Source organism: Primulina tabacum, chromosome 7, assembly GCF_025594145.1.
Source record: "Primulina tabacum isolate GXHZ01 chromosome 7, ASM2559414v2, whole genome shotgun sequence".
NCBI classification, from domain to species: domain Eukaryota; kingdom Viridiplantae; phylum Streptophyta; class Magnoliopsida; order Lamiales; family Gesneriaceae; genus Primulina; species Primulina tabacum.
The window spans coordinates 39974522-39995503 of NC_134556.1; the positions used below are offsets into that span (position 1 = coordinate 39974522).

The following is a 20982-nucleotide window of genomic DNA, read 5'->3' on the forward strand; positions in this document are numbered from 1 at the left end:
TGTCCCTTTTCATTTTTAAATAATGTTGGGCTTGTGTTTGCCAAAGTTGGAATAATTCAGCACAAAGCTTATTGGACTTGAAGTAATTGGTCCATACTTCAAATAAGGCCCAAGAAGGAAACATTATTAATTCAACCCAATAACTTGTTTAGTTGTTTGGGAATATAAAACTCATTCACGGAAGCTTCATTTGTTTAGTTGTGTGTGTAGTATTCTCTATTGTTTACTAAGATGAAAAAAAATATAAAGTAAAAAATTTTATTCTTTACTTGCCTTGTGTGTGTAGTATTCTCTATTGTTTACTAAGATGAAAGTGTTTCGTCCTATTATGTCTATATAATACGGATTTTTTACATAGTCATGATAGTATGTATACATAGATATGGAGTTCAAACATTTTAGCCATGAGCATCCATTGATTTTCAACGAAGAGAAAAATGTGGAGGACGAGATTGATCGCAATGATTTCTGTAACATTTGTAATATACCGATCTTATTGAGTTCTTTTTACCGTTGTAGCCACACAGGCTGCAAGTATTTACTTCACCAACCATGTGCGCTTCTTCTTACTGAAACATTGATCCATCCTTGGCTCCCTGCTTACGGTTTTCGTCTCCGAGAGAAGCTGCTCAATGATCATAGTTACTGCAAAAGATGCCGTCAGCTGCGTGAGAATTTCACCTACAATTACATTTCCTCACGGCCAGGGACCGGGAGTCCTAGTTTCCATCCCATGTGTGCTATACCATTGCAGATCAAAAGCAAGCACAAAAGCCACCCCTTGCATCCACTGGTTGCGGTTGGCAAGAAAATTTCGGCAGTCTGCGATGCGAGCGCACAAGAACAAAAAGGCGATTTTTTTGCGTGTCACAAATGTGGTTTTTTTATTCACGTGGATTGTGCTTTACTGCCAAGAATTGTGAAGTGTAAAAGAACATAGTCATTATCTCATACTCACTTACGCGTGTTGTGATAGATATCAAAACGAGTGGGGGAATAAATGTCTAATTTGTTCGGACAAAATGTCCGGGTCAGGGGCATATTCATGTGGAAAGTGTAGTGGATTCGTTCATCTGAATTGTGCAATCAAAGACATGGAGGATCTTGGGACAGGTAATTACAATTCCAAACATTTCGAATTAATTGTAAAGAAAAATGCACTCTTTTGTTAATACCAGTTCAATTCACGATTTGTTTTTCAGAAAAACCCCACATATATATCAGGAATGTTTAATCAGGGTCCATTTTTGTTATTGTTCTTGGATAGAAATAAGTTGTTTTCACCCTTTACTTGATATACTTCTACTTGATTCTTACAAAAGCATTCAAAGAAAATTAGGAAAAAAAACAACATTTTTCTACAAACTACCTCTATTTTAATTGATCGTCTCCTAGATCGAGATTGATTTTTTTATACAGAATGAAAATCTGTAGTAATAAATCAAACAAATAAGTAGCATACGTAGTACTCAGCTTAATTTCTGTAATACACATAAGTAGCTAGCGAGTTTGTTTTCTTTGCAGAGACGGAACTGCAGGTTGTGGATCTTCCAGGCGACGATCCTAATGCATTTAGGAGTGGGATGATACAAAGATTACAGGGAATGGAGTTTGATGATGGAGATGGGAATTTGGTGTTTGAGCATAAACTTCACGATCACCCTTTGATTCTTCATAAAGAAATTGAGAATAGTGGTAGTAGCAGTAATGATCAGGAACCACAAGAACTAATTATAACACTCTGCAATGCATGCATACAGCCCATTTATCCTCCATTCTTTTCATGCACTCTATCTCTTGAATCTGGCAGTTGCCATTTTCATCTACATCAATCATGTGCGTGTCTTCCTCCGAGAATCAAGTTTGGCCTTAATCAAGTACTAGAGCTTAACACGTGGAGTAAAGAAACCTTGTGTTCCTTGTTCAACTGTAGCACATGCCATCTTCTGGGCAACGGGTTTCATTACCAAAAAACTTTCCACGTTGATGAACCTCTTCCAAGTTATCATATTGCATGTTGTTCCGCACCAAACATTGTCAAACATGTGTCACACAAGCAGCATGTTCTACATTTAACTTCTGATGCGAGCTGGTTTAGAGTCAGGAATTGTTGTTCTGGATCTGATATTCAAACCTTTCAACAATATTGGAGCGATTTGTATCGATGTATCGATTGTGGTTTCACCATCCATGAGCGTTGTGCTTTGCTACCAATACAGGTCAACCACAGATTCGATCCACATCCTCTTAATTTGATTACTACTTGTATCGCCAACTATAACTACACTTTCTGTGAATTTTGCGAGGAAAATATAAACACAAAGTTCTGGCACTATGGTTGTGAAAGATGCGATATTTTTTTTCATATCAACTGCATTCCTTCAGTCGGATCTCTCTCAAAAGTCAAGTTTGGGAATTCCATCACGGTTTCCTGCCACCCATCTCATCCAGTTACTTTTATCCGAATGCTCGAGCTCGGAAGCCAAAGGTGTGGGTATTGCAAGAAAACTATCGAGGGATTCGTAGATGCTATGGCTTTTCTTTGCTCAAAGTGTGATTTTTGGATGCACTTTAGATGTGCAAAGAAATTAATGGGGTCCCAGAATTATTAAGAAGCTTTTGAATCATTGCCTAGGCAATACTACACAAATCAATCAAGGACTAAAGAATGTTCATTGTTATCGAGCTTGTATAGTTCTGTGATAAAATTGTGTTCATATATATCCGCAGCGGGTCTCAGCTGCGTTGCTCATAAAAAATTGTCGGGAAGAAGCACTTTCAGGGTTCTAGCAGATGATTGTGATGTTTTTTTGTTTCTGTTTTTTTTTTTAAAAATAAATTTAAAATTATAATTTGATATTTTAATCCTTGAAAAATTTATAATATTCCAATTTTGTCCTAATTTTTATAAGTATTTTTAAATTTTTAAAAATTTTAAATTTTCTTTATATATTATTTTTTTAAGAATTTCGAATAATTCCAATAATATTTTATTACAAACAATTATTTTTTAAAAATATTTTTTTGTTTTTTTCATAATTTTCATTTCCATTTTTTTTTTCATATTTTGTGCATTTGTAAAAAAAACATTCATTTGTGATTTATTTTTATTAATCTTATATAAATTTTTAAACAATTCATATTATAACAAGATAAATTAATTTTGATACAAATTATTTAAAATGCAATGATAATTATATAAATACATTGTTGATGCTGTTCAAATCCAAATTTAGATTTAAAAAAATGTTATTAAAATTTTAAACATTTAAGAACATATGACCTACTATTTTTTCACACTTTTTACTTTTGCTTCCCACTTATTTTTTTATAATCTCTGAAAGGAACATTTCAATCGCTATTTTAATGACGGAATTTAAAATCGTCGCAATTAACGAGATAAAATATGTTAAGTTTAAATCGCATAAGTTAGTTTAATTTAATTTAACCTTTAATATGTTAGGTTTAAAATATTTTAAATTCTTACGTCACTAATGAAAATATTTTCTAACTGTAATAACTAACAAAACAAAATTCAACTTCATCAACATAATTTCTGTTCAATTTAGTCATTCTCTACGTACTATTCTGGTGATGATTTCATGCACAATTTTGAACCATGTAAACCTGTCCAGAATTTCTGAATTGCTTGGATGTTTTCTGTAGGTCTACACATTGTGCAATCATTCTAAATGGAAAATTTTAAAGAAAAAAAAAATTAACCAGTGAACACTTAAAAGGATATCTTCTTGTTACGAAGAGGATGGTTGAGCAGCAGCAGCAGCTTATTGCTATTCACAATAGACCGAACCAATATTTCTTTTGCTTCCTCATGTTTCTTTCTCAGCGTGTTGCAAATCTGTACCCAAATAAAACACCCCATGTCATGTGATCCATAGTGTCCTGAACTTTAGTAAAGATGATAAATTTACAATATCAAAATCTCATTCTGGGAAATATATTGTTCTCTAACAAATCAAACCGTAGTAAAGTGGACCTTACTGGTGATTAACTGAAATTTTTTCAGTGAGGCAAAAGGATCTTTAAGCGTTTGAGCAAAAGAAAATGTAGGATTAAAATAGAGTGAAATGGTTGACTAATTGTAACAGCTTTGAAAGTAATAAGGCATTAAAATTAAATAATTCTTACATTATCAAGTTCCTTGCTATAAGCTTCAGCTTGTCTAATGTTGGTATCATTCTCCATTGAGAAACTCGTCTCTAGTCCTTTGAAGTTCACCTTGTGGGAAGTATCCCATGTAGAGATTTGAGAATTTGCTGATGAACTTTCAATACAATGATCCCCTTCCTTGATATCATGGTTGGATACCTATCAAAAGAAAAATCATGTTACGCATTGTATAAACAATGGAAACACATTTAATTTTTTTTTATTGTAATCTCTTTTGCTGCCATCAAGCCAATCACACATAAAACTCCCAAGTAAAATCACCTGTTTGTCAGGAACCAATTCAGATGTTTCCGCAAAATTTCTGTAAATAGGAAAAATGATGATAAACCATAAAGAGAAATTCAATAAATTCTCATGTTATCAACGGAACAATACAAACCTCCTTTCTTTTGATGAAGGGGAGAGCCGTTTAGGTGGACTTGCCATACTGAAAACAGTTTTACATTCCTAGTGGAAATACAGACGATGAAAACATCAGAAACAATTAAAAAAGGAAATAGTTGTAAGCTGATCCTTTTGAATCCACCACTTCCTCTTGAAGATCTCAATTCTAGGACAAGCTGGATATTTTATGGCTACAGTCTATTTCTAGATCCAGTTCCTCAGACCACCTCAAGCACAAGTTAGAATACATGTATTCATTTTGATCCATGTATATGAGATATCTTTCATGACAACTCAAGCACCAATGATATCATAACAATCAGTCTTGAGTAAAATGGTAAGAGTGAACATTTTTTATGCAGGAAAAGAAAACTGATTACCTCCATGGTCTTCCGCTTCAGTGACAAAGTACCAAGCGTTCGCTTCGGTGTGTCAGCAAAATGGGCAATAGTGGCTGCCATTTTCCTTGATACATCATAGGTTTTCCCACTCTTTGCTAAGGTATTGGCACCTTTCAGAATGGAGGACTCTGAAGAATCAAGGTTTAAACTGCAAGCCGAAAGACAAGTGCTTAATGAATATAATTCTCAAAATAAACCAAAGCAATGCATGACGATTAACTTTGGGCTTGCCTGGAGGTTTTCTGTCCATGGAGATCCGAATTCCTCAGACCACCTTCAACTGCTAAAATCTTATCTTCTTTTGCAGGATTGTCTTTGATGGCAGGGAGAGATGCAATCTCTGAAGATAAAGTTGTATTTGCATTGTTTTGTGAACTTTTTCTGCTGATCTCCATAGTTAAACTTGGGAAAGTAGCAATAGATCTTCGGTAAAAGAAAACATTAGATTAGTGTTCTTTACACAATGTTCAACATATATCGAAAATATTTTGTTAATGCGTGAGAAGGTAGAAAATCTTGTTCTACATAAGCCAAGTTGGAATTGGGAGAGACTGTTTGAGTTTGATTTAAGCATCTGCTTCAAAGAATTATGTGCTCTTGGACAAATTTCCATTTAATTAGACATAATTAGCAAGTCATTGAAAAATTAATGCAAGGATGAGTACCAGACCTGAGAGTATCCAGACCTCTCATGCTCTCTTCTCTTTGCCTAAGAAAGGATTTTAATTTTACTGCTTCTGTATCATGGGTAGTTGAAGAAGTTTTTATTTTCCTCTCATGATTTACCCCAACAGCATGAGGCCCTTCTCTGCATCAAGTTATATGGAAATTATCCTTGTTAGATTCAAAAGCATGAACTCTTAAGATCGGTAGTCTCCATTATTATTCTGTTCATCACCAAAATGAAGATATAAAATTGAATAATGGGTTAAATCTCACATGCTAATCTTTGGCCCCTTATAGCTTTCCTGACTCCGTGTTTGGGGAAGGGCAAGTTCCCTCCTTGAAGTTTTTAAATGTTCCAAGGAAGGCAAAGCTAGTTTTCTGTCACTTGAAATACTATCCAAATCCCTGTTGCATATAAGGCATCTTCAAGTGTGGTGAAACACTTCAACAAAATAATTTTAATTTTAATAAAGCTGACCTTGTTCCATCAATAAGACTAGATTGAGTTAAGCCCATTTTCTTACAACTTAACAAGGAAACCCTTGTTTTAGTTGATGATGTCTTCTGCACATTACATTCAGCTTTAACCGTCTGAAGTAAAGACATCGAGCATGCCTCATGTGGTCTTATTTCTTTCTCTGAAATTGGATTATCAACTGCTTGACTGCATAATCATACATCATGCCATATATGAAGACATTTCAGGATTCTATAGAGTGTAAGTACGGTTGCCAAAATATAAGTAGATTTTGTAAAAGATGTTTCACAATTTGAATTCTATTCGTTTGACTGGAGCGATGCAGGAGGCCATTCTAATCCTCACCTGACTGAGACCAACTTCTGGATCACTGAAGTGGTTGTCTGATCCTCATTGCTTGTTTGTATGTTAGAAAATTGCCCAGGAATAACACTAGTCAAGCAAGACTTTTCAACAAGTGAAACAACTTGACCAATTTCAGTACTTTTCTTACTTCCTTTCACATGAATCTCAATCCCCTCTTGAATCTTTTCACCATTTTTCTTCTCTGAGATTGCAGCTCTCTGAGGCTGGTACATGCTTTCTGACGTCAGGCATTCCATAAAGCTTGAAGTAGATATTGATGGCACATTGGCATCTTGTTCTCCAATTGAGCATGTCAACCCAACTTTGTCTAGCAAATCTGTTGAAATTCCAAAACTTGGACCGTTATTTGAGAGAGTGTTGGATGACAGATCTGGGATGGCATTCTTTCCAGCACAAGCTTCAAGAGCAATTCGGTCAGGAGAAATCAACTTTTCAGTTTGACTAATTTTTGGTTGGCTCCTGGTTGCAATTGCTGGCTCGGAAGAGGTATTAGCTCTACAAGGTGCACCTTCCTCGGTGGTAATTGAAAGGTTTGAGATACCAGAATAACCAGTTGCCAATAAAGAAGGGCAATTTTTCCCGGAAAGTTCAGAATCTGCGGTATCAACTTGACAATCCACGTCAAAACCAATTGCAGTTCCAGGCACTGATGGCTTTTTGGGCTCCTCATCTAAGGTACTTGTGTTTTCAAAAATATTCATGTTTGAAGTATCTCCCTTGTCTTGACACCCACTTTCATTAGGAGAATTTTCAAAATTATCTTTGTTTTCCCGAGCATTTGGACCTTTTTCTAGGTTTGGTTCGAAATTGAAACTTTCCAGCCTAAATCAAGGGAATGGAAGTGCTCTGGTAAGGAATTGTGAAATATAGAAGACCTCAACAAAATGAAGCATGCAACTATATTTGTAGACTAAAGAACATTTAACGAGACTCCGTTGGTAGTCTTACTCATTGAAATCAAATGCAAAGGTAAAACGATCTGATTTCCCTTTAACATCTCCACTGGATGAAACTACTTCCAACTTTTCCTTGAATTTTGGATCTTTTCCAGGTGGGGAAGAGATATCTAGATCGTCCATGTTGAAAGATGATATCTTGCCAAAATCACCATGCAGATTAAAATCCACATCACTGAAATTTCAACAGCAAGACTTGTTATGGATCAATATACTAGAATTCACTACCCTGGAACAGCACAATTTCTCCTATTACAAATTGTTGACCACAAAGTGCAATAAGATTGCCCCGAGCAGAAACTCGGAAGACTTCCAGAATTTGTAGAATCATAACATGAAGGATTACAAAGATTAAGACAGTCCCAGCAACTTTAGACCCGAACCATAAAGCTGGAACACCAATCAAACAGGCCAAAGACTAAGAATCCATGCCACAAATATATATTGACTTTCACAAATATTCCAAACTAACTTCCAAATCAATGGTCTAAATTTAAATACAGATGACTGCTAAACAATCTTACACTTTATCAAAACTAAATATCTTTTCCTTGCCCTTTGAAATTGGTGTAAAGTCGAAATCCATTACATCCTCCTCTGCCACTGACATTGACTTCCAAGAACTGAGGAAGTCCTTTCCGATGTCCAGATCTAAAATGAGGATAATAGAAAAAACTTCATACCAGTCAGAGACTATGAAAATTTTCCAAGTGAAATTGCAGAGCACAAATTCTAGAAGAATTTAGTATACATACCTCTGGCATTAATATATTACGGACACCAAAATTTGGCATTTTAGAATAATTTTAGACTCGACCTACAAAACTCCTTCAAATCATTTTTCCGATAAAGACACGGTAGATTTCATTAGCTTTCTGGCCCATCCATCTCACTCTAATGGTACTGAATACTGAATAAGCCTTTGAAAGACAACAGATATTTCAGACCCTTAGTTTGTTGAGTCACGCTAAGAAATTAGACTGATAATACCACCAAGATACCAATTAATCTCTAACTCATGAACATGTCTATGTCATCGAAGCCATGGTGCATATTTATCAAAATAACTACATTTATAGAAGATACCTAGCAGCAAATTTTTCTCCTTAAAATTCACGGACGAAGAAGCATTCTTTTGACATTCTGCCATCTTGATCTGCAGATTGAAGTATTGTTACTGCAAGCAGAGCACATTCAGTATACAAAATTATATCTAAAATATTTTCATACTGAAAGAGCCGCACTGATCTATCACACGAACCAGTGGATTAGGACAGCAGACTAAAGACCAGAGCACGTGTAGTATGTCAAAAAAAATAATGGCAAGTAGATAACATTCTTGATTACACGATTGTGCGTATCACCATTTGCATCATCATCCTATTCATTTCAAGCAAACAAATTGCTATAGAACATTTTATCCAAAAAAACAGCTGGATATGGCGGTGATGAAGCAATATTTCAAAAAAATTTAGACGTGGTTATAACTTTTCTCACAAAGTCCAGTCAAGATTTTAAGAACAGATCGGGCATACAAAGATTAAAGATCAAGCATCTGACATTATAGAAAATCTGTAAGGCAATCGTCTAATAACTTACAATCAACTCACGACACCACATGATGCATTAATGACAGGAAACCAAAGTGTAAATCAACCTAATCGGCATAAGAGGAAAATGAAGCTCACACGAGGAATAGCAAGAACATTTCAGTTCGCAGAAAATCTCAGGAACAATTTGAAATAATAATAAAAAAATTTAAAAACAAAAAACAGTAAATATACATAATCAGGTGTTCTGACAAAAAGTCGTAAACATATGATACAAGTGATATATCGAAACATCATTTCAAATTTATTGAAAATCGGTAGTATTTCTACAGTTGATAAACTTCAATTTGCAGCCCAAAGGTAAGAATTGTTGATTAAGAAAGATACCTTGGTTTGGATTTGTCACTGCTGTGGAGCGATCGAGTGGAAGCTACTGAACGAAATGGCCCCCGAAATTGATGGAGACAAACGGTATATATACAAAATAGTGGGGGCAATGTTGGGATTTCGAAAAGAATCCAACTTCAAACCTTGTACCCCTGGGCCCAACGTACCATGGATAGGGATGGATAGAAAAATTGTACGATAAAATATATTTTTTATGTCTCAAATATATAAGTTATATTTCTTTTCGGTGTTCCAAATATATAATTGTTTTTTTTTATTTTTTTATAGTATTTTTTGTTTTCTATTAATATATTTAAATTATCTAAATTTTGAGAAATATATTATTTTTTTAATAAATTAAACAAGTATAAAATATAAAGTTCGTGCGAAAAACAAAAAAAAATTTATATATTTAGAGTGAATTAAGTGTTTCTCTTAAAAGAATGTCTAATTGAACTCAGTATTTTTAGGACGACCAACCGGTTTGATCCAAAATCATTCACCGGTCCAGTCTAAAACACCCCAAAAAAATCTCTATGGTCGTCAATGTTGGGATATCAGGAAAATAAACGAGATAACGTCGCAGCGGAACATCATAAGTGATATCAACAATGAATAAGATGGACACCAATATTTATAGTGGTTCACCCCAAGATTGGGCTACGTCCACTTTAAACCTCTCAAGGAGATCACTTCTTTATTAATAACAAAGAAGACAAAGGAATTGAGAATACAAAGTATTTCACTCAGAACACTCTGATTTTAACACTCACTTTCTCTCCACTAATCCTATTCCTTCTAAGGATAAACACTCCTTAAGAAATCTCACACTAAATCATTTTTCTCACTTCTACACTTATGATTGTAGATGAGAGAATTTTGTGTTTTGTTGTGTTTTTGAAATGAAGAATGGATGGGTATTTATAGGTGAAGTTTAGGGAAAAAAAAAAAAATAAAACCTCATGGCTTACCTCATTATTTTTGACTAATCAACACATGTGTTAATTATGTTGTTGAATTCCAAAATGGTGTGCTTTGAATTCAAATATGGCTTGATTACTTAACAATTCTCCCCCTCAAGCCCATTTTGTGAATTCGATCAAACCTGCAACAGCTTTACAGTATTCCAACTTCCATCTCGGCAACGTCTTGGTCATCATATCAGATCCATTTTCATCCGTGTGAATCTTCTCAAGCTTCAACAACTTCTTCTCCAATACATCTCGTATCCAATGATAACGAACATCAATATGCTTTGATCTTGAATGCATTGAAGGATTCTTTCCAAGATGAATTGCACTCTGACTGTCACAAAACAACTTGTATTGATCTTGCACAAAACTTAATTCCTCCAAAAACCCTTTCATCCATAACATTTCCTTGCATGCCTCAGTTGCTGCAATGAACTCTGCTTCAGTGGTTGATAATGCTACACACTTTTGCAACTTTGACTGCCATGACACAGCTCCCCCTGCAAATGTAATCAGGTATCCTGATGTGGATTTTCGGGAGTCAACATCTCCTGCCATATCTGCATATGTGTAGCCTACAAGCTCAAGTCTAGATCCTCCAAAACTCAATCTATATTTAGAGGTTCCACGTAGATATCTGAATATCCATTTTACTGCAGCTCAATGTTCCTTTCCCGGTTTTGAAAGGAATCTACTCACTACACCTACTGAATGAGCTAAATCCGGCCGAGTACATACCATGGCATACATCAGACTTCCAACAGCTGAAGCATATGGAACACTTTTCATTTCTTCTTCCTCATCCTCTGTAATAGGACTCTGCTTTGAGTTCAACTTGAAGTGGTTGGCAAAAGGACATCCAACCGCTTTGGCCTGGTCCTTGTTGAACCTCTGAAGTACCTTCTCAATATACTTCTCCTGCGACAACCAGGTCTTCTTGGCATACCTGTCTCGATGGATTTCCATGCCAATAATTCTTTTTGATGGCCCCAAGTCTTTCATAGAAAAAGTCTTGCTTAGTTGCTTCTTTAGGCCTTTGATTTCAGAAACATCTTTGCCAACAATCAACATATCATCTACATAGAGTAGAAGCACCATCAAATCATCAACAGAGGTATCTTTGACAAACACACAATGGTCTGCAGTGGTTTTCTTGAATCCCTGTTGAGTTATCACCGATTCAAACTTCTTGTACCACTGTCTTGGTGCTTGCTTGAGACCGTACAAACTCTTCTTTAATCTGCACATGAGGTCCTCTTTCCCCTTTTCTTCAAACCCCTCTGGTTGCTCCATGTAGATTTCTTCCTCCAAATCCCCATGAAGGAATGCGGTCTTGACATCCATTTGTTCCACCTCCGGATCAAGCTCAGCTGCTAACCCTAGCACAATCCGGATGGATGTCATCTTCACCACAGATGAAAATATTTCGTCAAAGTCGACCCCGTGTTTCTGTCCGAAACCTTTGACGACAATCCTAGCTTTGAATCTTGGTTGACTACTGTGTTCTTCGTGCTTCAATCTGAACACCCACTTATTCTTCAAAGCTTTCTTGCCTTTCGGCAATTTCACCAGCTCAAATGTCTCATTATCGTGCAATGATTGCATTTCTTCTTGCATAGCCTCCATCCACTTATCCTTGTGTTCACTGGTAATAGCTTCCTCGAAGCTCTCTGGTTCTCCCCCATCAGTTAGCAGGATATATTCATTTGAGGAATATCTGGTTGAGGATCGCACTTCTCTTCCAGAACGTGTGGTCATTGTACCACGAGAACTTTCTGCTGGTGGTTCAATGTGAACACGGATCTCATCTTCATCTTCATGATCGTTCTGAAATTCTTCATCTTCAATCGGTTGTGGATTTACCATTGAAGGCCACCATTCCAGATCTTGTTCAGATCCAGAATTCTCCTTTTCCGCAGTCTCCAAGAATTCATTCTCCTGAAATATGGCATCACGACTTCTTATAGGCTTTTTGAGATCTGTATTGTAAAACTTGTAACCAAGTTGATCCTCGCCATAGCCTATAAATATGCATTTTCTTGTTTTGACATCCAACTTTTGTCTTTCATCCTTTGGTATATGAACATAAGCAACACATCCAAATACCCGCAAATGATTATAGGAAACTTCTTTGCCTTGCCACACCTGCTCCGGGACATCATAATTGAGAGGAACACAAGGTGAGCGATTCAATATATATGCAGCAGCAACCACGACCTCACCCCAAAATTCCTTAGTCAGCTTTGCATGTGAGAGCATGCTTCTGACTCTTTCTGCCAAAGTTCTATTCATCCTCTCAGCTAATCCGTTGAGTTGTGGTGTCTTTGTGGTGTTGTTTGATGTTTGATTCCGTTCTTTTTGCATATCTCATCAAAGGTTCCAATGTATTCTCCTCCATTATCCGTTCGAATACATTTGAGTTTAATGGATGTTTGTCGTTCAACCAAGTTTAGAAAATCGTTGAATGTTTCTGCAACTTGATCCTTGGTTTTGAGTGTCCACACCCAAATTTTCCGAGAATGATCATCGATAAAAGTTACCCAGTACCTCGCTCCTCCGAGCGATAATGGCATCGGACCACATAGATCTGAGTGCACCAGATCTAGTATTTTATCGGCTCTGCTAGGAGGTGAACTTTTGAATGATATCCTGTTTTGCTTTCCAGCTAAGAAGTTTGTGCATTGTTTCATATGAACCTGCTTTATACCGGGCAGAACTTGTTTGCTCACAAGGCGTGTAAGATTCTTTTCACTTATGTGACCAAGACGTCGGTGCCACAACTCTGTTGAGTTTTCTTCCCCTGCGTAGTTCACTCCTTCAGAATGATTTTCCTGAACTACATAAAGCTTTGACATCTTTAATCCTTTTGCCACCACAAGTGATCCTCTTGAAATCTTACATACCCCATTTCGGAAGGTTGTACAGAAACCTTCTTCATCGAGTCTTTCGACTGATATCAGACTCTGGCGCATATCTGGCACATGCCTGACGTCTTTCAGGATCAGTGTAGAGCCATCCACGGTAGTCAAGCTCACATCTCTTTTTCCCACGACTCTGGATAAGTCGTTATTCCCCATTCTCACCAGACCAAAGTCCCCTTGTGTGTAGGATGTAAAACATTCTTTTCGAGATGTGACGTGGACTGTTGCTCCAATATCGATCACCCAACTAGTTACTTGAGTTGCCAAATTTACGGACTCCTGCTCTAGCTCGTGAACAACATTGAATTCATCAATGGCGTTTGTTTGCTCATCGTCGGTTTCATGTTTGTTTTTCGGTTGCCGACAATATTTTTTAATATGTCCGTTTTCTCCACAGCGATAACATTTGATGTTGGCATATCTCCATGAGGACTTGCTCTTCTTAGCTTCTGATTTGTGTTTTTCTTGATCTTGCTTCTCCCCCTTGACTCAGCAGCCAAAACATCTGACTGTGAGGTAGAGGATCCTTGAGATCTCCGCCTCATCTCTTCATTCAAGATGCCACTCTTGATGAAGTCCATACTCACGGCTCCTCCCGGTGTTGTGTTCGTGAGTGATACCTTCAGAGTCTCCCAAGACTCTGGCAATGAAGCTAGCACAATCAGAGCTATCACCTCGTCATCAAGTTTTATGCTCATACTTGATAAGTGCTCCACGAATCCTTGAATCTCGTTCAGATGATCTGCGACCAGAGTTCCTTCTTTGTATCGAACCTGGACAAGCTTGCTCAAATAGAACAATTTGTTGTTGCCACTTTTGGAGGCATATAGTGTCTCCAACTTTGTCCAAAGCGTACGAGCATGTGTTTCGTTAGAGATGTGATTATAGACGTTGTCATCGACAAATTGTCGGATGTACCCGCAGACTTGCTCGTGCTCGAAGTTCCATTCAGCATCTGATTTATCATCTGGTTTAGACTCGCTGAACACCGGTAGGTGCATCTTGGTGACGAATAGAAGATCTTTCATCTTACTTTTCCAAAGTTGATAATTAGAGCCATTAAGGCTAATCATCTTGCTTGTGCGTACCTCCATCTTTTGTGAATGCTACCAACGAATAATCGCCAAAGCCTGAACACAAAAGAACCAATTCCCTAATACTGTCTAGAAAGCCTTTTCTGATGTGGAAGTTCAGACTAAGCTGCAACCACAGAGCATACGAGGACTTCCTATAGTATTTGAGAATCTACCTCTGATACCAGTTGTTGGGATATCAAGGAAATAAACGAGGTAACATCGCAGCGGAACATCATAAGTGATATCAACAATGAATAAGATGGACATCAATATTTATAGTGGTTCACCCCAAGATTGGGCTACGTCCACTTTAAACCTCTCAAGGAGATCACTTCTTTATTAATAACAAAGAAGACAAGAGAATTGAGAATACAAAGTATTTCACTCAGAACACTCTGATTTTAACACTCACTTTCTCTCCACTAATCCTATTCCTTCCAAGGATAAACACTCCTTAAGAAATCTCACACTAAATCCTTTTTCTCACTTCTACACTTATGATTGTAGATGAGAGAATTTTGTGTTTTGTTGTGTTTTTGAAATGAAGAATGGATGGGTATTTATAGGTGAAGTTCAGGAAAAAAACAAAAAATAAAACCTCGTGGCTTACCTCATTATTTTTGACTAATCAACACATGTGTTAATTATGTTGTTGAATTTCAAAATGGTGTGCTTTGAATTAAAATATGGTTGTAACAGTCCAAATCGGTGAAAAACCTATTGAATCTATCATGAATCAAAAACAGGAAAATCGTGAACTAGAATCGGTTTTACAGATGTAATTTTGTAAAATTGTCTGGTAAGATATCTATTTTTTTTAAGTGACTAAAAAAAAAGACGCATGCTGAACTAAAATATGAATTTAAATTTCTTTCACGGATTGAGATGGAGACTACGTTAAAAAAAGGGTATTTTTAGGATTTTCAAATTTACCACGAGGCTGTAAAATACAATTCACTGGAAGGTGGAAGATCCGTGTCAGTCCACTCACTCGTATCTAAACCCATATCTTTGAGCAGAACTGGGGCAAATTCAGCTCCGATTGCACTGTGAAATGGCGAAATTGGCTTTCCTCACGTCATTTTCGGTATCAAAATGGCAACTTCTCTTGGCAATTACATTACCTGCTATCTCTGTTGCGGGCATCGAATGTGGAATCAAAGCCCAAATCTCCAGCATCATTCGTCAAGAAAACCATCTCTTCTCATTCAATTGTTATCTTCTCCAAATCTTATTGCCCGCACGAGTCAAATCCTTTTCTCCATTTCGTTTTTTTCGTGGAACTCTTTTGCAGTTGGGTTTTATAAAAAAAAAATGGAATTCGCGTCCGTTTTTTTAATTGATTTTTTCGGTTCATCCTAATCGCTATCACGACTGGTGATTTGACTCTTGACAAATCTAACAAATTAAAAACACGTTAATCTCCAACTCTTAATTTTATTATACTATAAGTTTTGCATTAAAATAATTGAATTTTTTCATATTATTTTGGTATAGGGTTGAGATATTTTAAACAAATCGAGTAGGTTCGTTAGTTTTTATTTTTAACTCTACTTTTCTTTCATGTTCTAGCCTTATGCTACCTGCTACTTCCCATCCTAAGTTTCTCATTGGATTTCTCTCTTGTTTTAGTTCCAAATCTTGAAAACTTGATTTTGTATTGGTTAAGCGTCAGTCGGTTTTATCTACTCCCACACCCATCTTTGTTATTTTGAAGTAGTTAAACTTACCCGTTATCATGTGTGTGTGTATATATATATATTTTTGGGGAACCCACAATCTATTACATGTATATATTATAGATAAACACCCTTTTTACCGTAAAAAAAAAAATAATTAAATAAACACCCGTTTTTTTTTTTTAATGAATTTCATTATATCTTTTGTGACCACACACCACATATTATGTATTGACACAGAAAATTATATATAAAAAAATCAAAACAAATGTGGTGGAGTCTTTTAAAAATTGGATGGAACTTTTGAAAGTGGGTCGATGTTTCACCAGATAAAACTAAAAAATCAGACGGTCCATCGTCCATTAAATTATTAAATTAAATATATAAAACGAGTGTTTGGCTCATCAATGTACCCTTGTCGTCACGTTTAATTTGTCCATCGTGTCGTTCCTTTAGTTGGAAACTAAATATTATCATCAATCAACAACTAAAGTTGAGTTCTATATTTTGGGAACTTTAATTTTGAAACCCGAAAAGTATAGGAGATACCTAAATATATTTTTTTCTAAGCACTTTTTGAACTTATACAAATGAAGCAAATTCAATTTGTTCTAAAAAATTAGTCTAAAGTCATTTTTATGTTAGTCGATCCTAAAGCAATCATATCATGAAAGTTTTAATATGAGGCTATTTGAACGGCCACAAAAGCTCTGAACAAATTTGAACACAGGTAAGTATCAACACCTGCACTTACGTTCAATGGATCTTACCATGCCCAAAAACATATTCTCATGATACACAAACTTCAAAAGCCAATCATATTAGACTTTGTTGTCTGATTATAACTTGAAATTTGAGTCATTTGGAGATGTTGAGGAAAAACTCTCACATTCAAATTCAAGATCATCAAATCCCCAAAACTCTTCTTCGTCTACTCGATCTTCCTCGGGAATTCTCCATTTTTCCTTGTCGATTTCCTCTTCGAGTAACATTACCTCCAAAACCTGCCAAAATCGAAAAACATCTCCAACGTTTAAATAACAAATCCATGGTTGTGGGCGAACCAGGTAAATCCTGAGACCTGATCATGGTTGGTTAAATCTAATATGTAAACGGGCAACATGTAAGAACACAAGAAAAGACAGTTTTTAAACATTGCTGAACTGTATGATTCAGAAATTTCATTTTTAGTCTGTGTTTAATGAGTTAACTAAACTAATGCAAAGAATATGATACAAGATTTTGATTTAGTTTTGGCCAACAATTATGCAACAAATAGCCCAATTGCGCATAAGAAATATCGCTATTCTATTTTTGAGTGATTCTTTTCCTGTCACAAGTTGTATCATAACAGATTATGAAAACAGAAGAAAAAACTCCTTTGTCTCTTGAGATTGAAGAAATGCTTTATAAACAATCATTAAATTTAAAATAATCTTGTCTATGTTGGAATAAATCTAGAATATACTTATATCCTATGTTGCTTGAAGCTTATAAAATTAATTCCACTAGGCAGCGATGAGAAAGGATACCTAAATGAAGAATGCACATTCAAGAAACAGCTCTATTGCATGAAAGTATTCAGGAGTTGTGAAGTACCGGGAGAATTCAAATGTTTAACGTATGGTTCAAGAGAAACCACACAAACATATTATTCGAATCTTGTATTAAAAATTTCACCTCACTCATAGTAGGCCGCCAGGCAGGAGAAGATCGAATGCAAAGAGATGCTGCAAATGCAAGTCGATTAAGCTGCTTTACGTCATAAATTTCCTCAAGCCTTGGATCAACCACCTCTTTCGTATTTCCTTCATTTAGTATAGGTTTGGCCTGTTGAATTCATATGAGTGGAAACAAAGAGATTAAACGATGTTCTATCATTTGAATGAGGATCAAAGTTAAAAAATCTGTCATTACCCAACTATGCAAACTTTGATGATATCTATCCACCGGTTTCCTTCCAGAAATAAGCTCGAGCAAAAAAACCCCAAAAGCAAACACATCTGTCTTCTCGTCAACAACACCTTGCGTAAAATATTCTGGAGCCAAGTGCCTGAAGAATGCTCAAAATATCAATTATATCGAAAGGTATAATACAACCTTAACATAAGAGATCGTAAGATGGATTAGTACCCAATTGTTCCTTCTATAGGACCAACTGAATGGTGACTCCATTGTGTTGGAAGCCATTTTGCTAAACCAAAATCAGATATCTACGCAATGAAAACACAAGCTCTAATGGTTAGTATATCCCTTGGAGGACAAAGGGGTAGAATCTCCACTCAACCCTCAAACGAAAAATTATTTAAGATTAAATGTGTATTTTGCGTTGCTCAATATACTTGTCTCCCCTTCGTTGAATTTCTCGGGCCAAATTTTATGTCATTTAGCAATTCTTGGGGAAAATTGTTTGTTCTGTAAGCATAAAAGGTGAGCCAAATCCAAGACGGCTAGTAGTGTAGGGTGGCTTGAGCTTATAAAATCAGAATAAAAAGATCAATGAAACTTTTACCTGAGGTTCACAATCTGAAGTCAGTAAAACATTCGAAGCCTTGATATCCCTATGAATTATTCTTCTGGGACAATTCTTGTGCAAGTAATGCAGACCTTTGGCAGTTCCAACTACAATTTTGTGCCTCGTTTTCCAGTCCATAACAGGTAATTTTTCATCTAAAAATATTGAAGAAAAATATTTTTCCAAATCATCTTACATGCATATTTTCTTAAAAAATATAAAATACATATTAGCATCACATACCGTGGAGAATAGAAGCAACAGAACCCTTCGAAGAAAATTGGAAAATTAGATAAAGTCCGTTGTCGATACAACAACCAAGAAGTGGTGTCACATTCGAATGGGAAACATGCCCCAATGTACCAATTTCTGTCAAGAATTCCTTCTCTTTCCCTGCATCATTTTCTGCTTTTGTCAATCTTTTTACAGCAATGGCTTCCCCATTTTGCAGAACTCCTTTATAAACCTCTGCAAACCCTCCTCTGCCTACCATATTATCTACCACACAAATAAACAAAAGATCACATTTTGAAACCATAAAACAAAGAAAAAAATTATGGGATGCAGGAAAAGCAGGTAAAACGTAACGAACCTGAGGAAAAACCATTGGTGGCAGTAAAGATTTCTTCGAATGAGAAGCACTTCCAGATGGGCTTTTGAAAAAGCGGCGACTCTTGGTCTGATTTCGCATTAAAGTCGCATGCTTTGGGGGATTGCTCGTCGAAATTCTGTCGTTTAAGGGAAAACAGCTTCTTTAGGCTGGACGTACGTATGTATTTCATGTTCGGAAGTCAAGCTGACAAAATTCTGGACTCGGGCTCTTTTTTCCCTGCGGAGCAGAGGTTAATGAAAACTCCCACCCATGGGGGAGTAGAACAGAGCTAAATAAAAAACAATAGTACTCTGTCGTAATATCCAATCTATCTTGGCTTCCTTTCTGCAAATTATATATATATATATATATATTAAAATATATTTACATTGCATTACTAAAAAAAGCTGAATTTACGTATAATATCATGATCAAATGATAATAAAAGAATATACAAATGGCAAATATATACAAGAGAAGTACATGTAGACCACGTTAAATATATTTTCATAAGTATTCGTTAACTCGATATTATATATCTCTTGAAAATAACGTCCTGAAAATTATTATTTTTATGTCAAAAATATTATTTTCCACTCCAGGTATAGATCGAGTCCACCTCATTTCAAAAATATAAATCTATGAAACCGTTGTTGATTGAATTTAACCTACAGGCATACATGTTTGTCATATATTTGATTCACAAATAATTTATTCTCTTTTATTTCTTATTTTATATAATCAAATGGTTCATCGTTAAGTGATGGTCACACATTATCCTGTCAACCGAACCAAAACTATCACTTAATATCAAAATACTTAGGATCAAATGAACCACCATGTGGCCATGATAAGGTCGGGTTTCTTTTTTAACACAAATTAGTTAGGGGTGGGGTTGAATTATTATCCAGATGCTGGGAGTAGTTGAATGACAGTCGCTTTTAGTTAAACAAACAACGCACAAATCATACATACTATACGGGGGGCAAAGGTGAAGTACAATCCAACCAATAATCTTTTGCATTGAATGTTTTTTCACTTTATGATATGACAAATAAATGCAGCAGTAACATATTTGGTTGGTCCACGGGGACGTGAATTATATTTACTCAATATTTACTTGAATACACGTAAATTTGGTTTTTTTCTAAAAAAAAAAATATTTGTGTAATTGACGGTTCTTGACATTTTTTTTTATAAAAAAAAAATTGTGTAATTGACGGTTAGATCAACAGACAACAAACAAGGCACGTATGGGGACATTCAAAAGGAATCGAAAGCTACCCAACATTGAGAATTTTATTGAAGGTTTGAGGTTCTGTGCAATTAATAAATTAATTAGGGAATTATTTTCTTTCTCTTCATTCAAGAAAATTGCCGCATGAGAAATGAAGAATCCCTTAAAAGGTTAGAAGCGAGCACATAGAGATTCAATAATTTCTCGTTTAGTTGCATGTTTTTTAAACTATTATAAGTTTCGTTTCTACTCAAATAACTTAATATGATTTTCATTGAGATATGAGTATCAATATAAAAGAATATACAGTTTAACCATTTATATTTTAAAGCTCTTTTCGTCGTCCCAATTATATATGTTTCTTTTCTTTTTTCGGTTATCTCAAATATACTTCATTTTCTATGTTCAATACCATTTTTCCAAGTGTTTATTTTTTTTACTATTATATCTTATTGATTAAGTTTTGGAAAACGTTCAATTAATATTTTGAATGAATTAAATAAGAAATTTGTTCATAAACCTTATTTTTTCAGTATTTTTTTTATTTAATTATGTGAAAAAACAAACATATTTATTTGAGACGGGGAGTGTTTAGCTTTTAGTTTTGTTCTT

At 35.6% G+C, this 20982-nt stretch overlaps 2 protein-coding genes and 1 pseudogene across 7 annotated transcripts; 1 reads left to right on the top strand and 2 right to left on the bottom strand.

The window, feature by feature from the left end:
• The first annotated feature begins 292 nt into the window (after positions 1-292).
• LOC142551011 (uncharacterized) lies at positions 293-2787 on the top strand (annotated as a pseudogene).
• Positions 2788-3521: 734 nt separating this feature from the next.
• On the bottom strand, positions 3522-9531 carry LOC142552025 (uncharacterized protein At4g18490). Of its 6 annotated transcripts, none has more exons than XM_075661597.1 (14): positions 9380-9531; positions 8529-8598; positions 7967-8093; positions 7435-7617; positions 6466-7308; positions 6121-6306; positions 5916-6047; positions 5647-5784; positions 5208-5399; positions 4956-5124; positions 4571-4638; positions 4453-4492; positions 4150-4329; positions 3522-3859 (listed from the first exon to the last, which is right to left on the bottom strand). In XM_075661597.1, exons 2-14 carry the CDS (start codon positions 8590-8592, stop codon positions 3734-3736), a joined length of 2448 nt encoding a protein of 815 aa, XP_075517712.1. In that variant the 5' UTR covers positions 8593-8598; positions 9380-9531; the 3' UTR covers positions 3522-3733. The 6 variants fall into 6 exon arrangements, with proteins under 6 accessions (XP_075517712.1, XP_075517711.1, XP_075517710.1 ...); XM_075661596.1 differs by having other exon boundaries at positions 8529-8619; positions 9380-9521; XM_075661595.1 differs by lacking the exon at positions 9380-9531 and adding an exon at positions 9227-9304 and having other exon boundaries at positions 5208-5357.
• A 7191-nt stretch (positions 9532-16722) lies between these two features.
• On the bottom strand, positions 16723-19441 carry LOC142551012 (putative receptor-like serine/threonine-protein kinase At5g57670). Its single transcript, XM_075660061.1, has 7 exons — positions 19134-19441; positions 18785-19039; positions 18539-18696; positions 18160-18239; positions 17944-18079; positions 17707-17856; positions 16723-17030 (listed from the first exon to the last, which is right to left on the bottom strand). Exons 1-7 carry the CDS (start codon positions 19321-19323, stop codon positions 16866-16868), a joined length of 1134 nt encoding a protein of 377 aa, XP_075516176.1. The 5' UTR covers positions 19324-19441; the 3' UTR covers positions 16723-16865.
• Positions 19442-20982: the final 1541 nt, after the last annotated feature.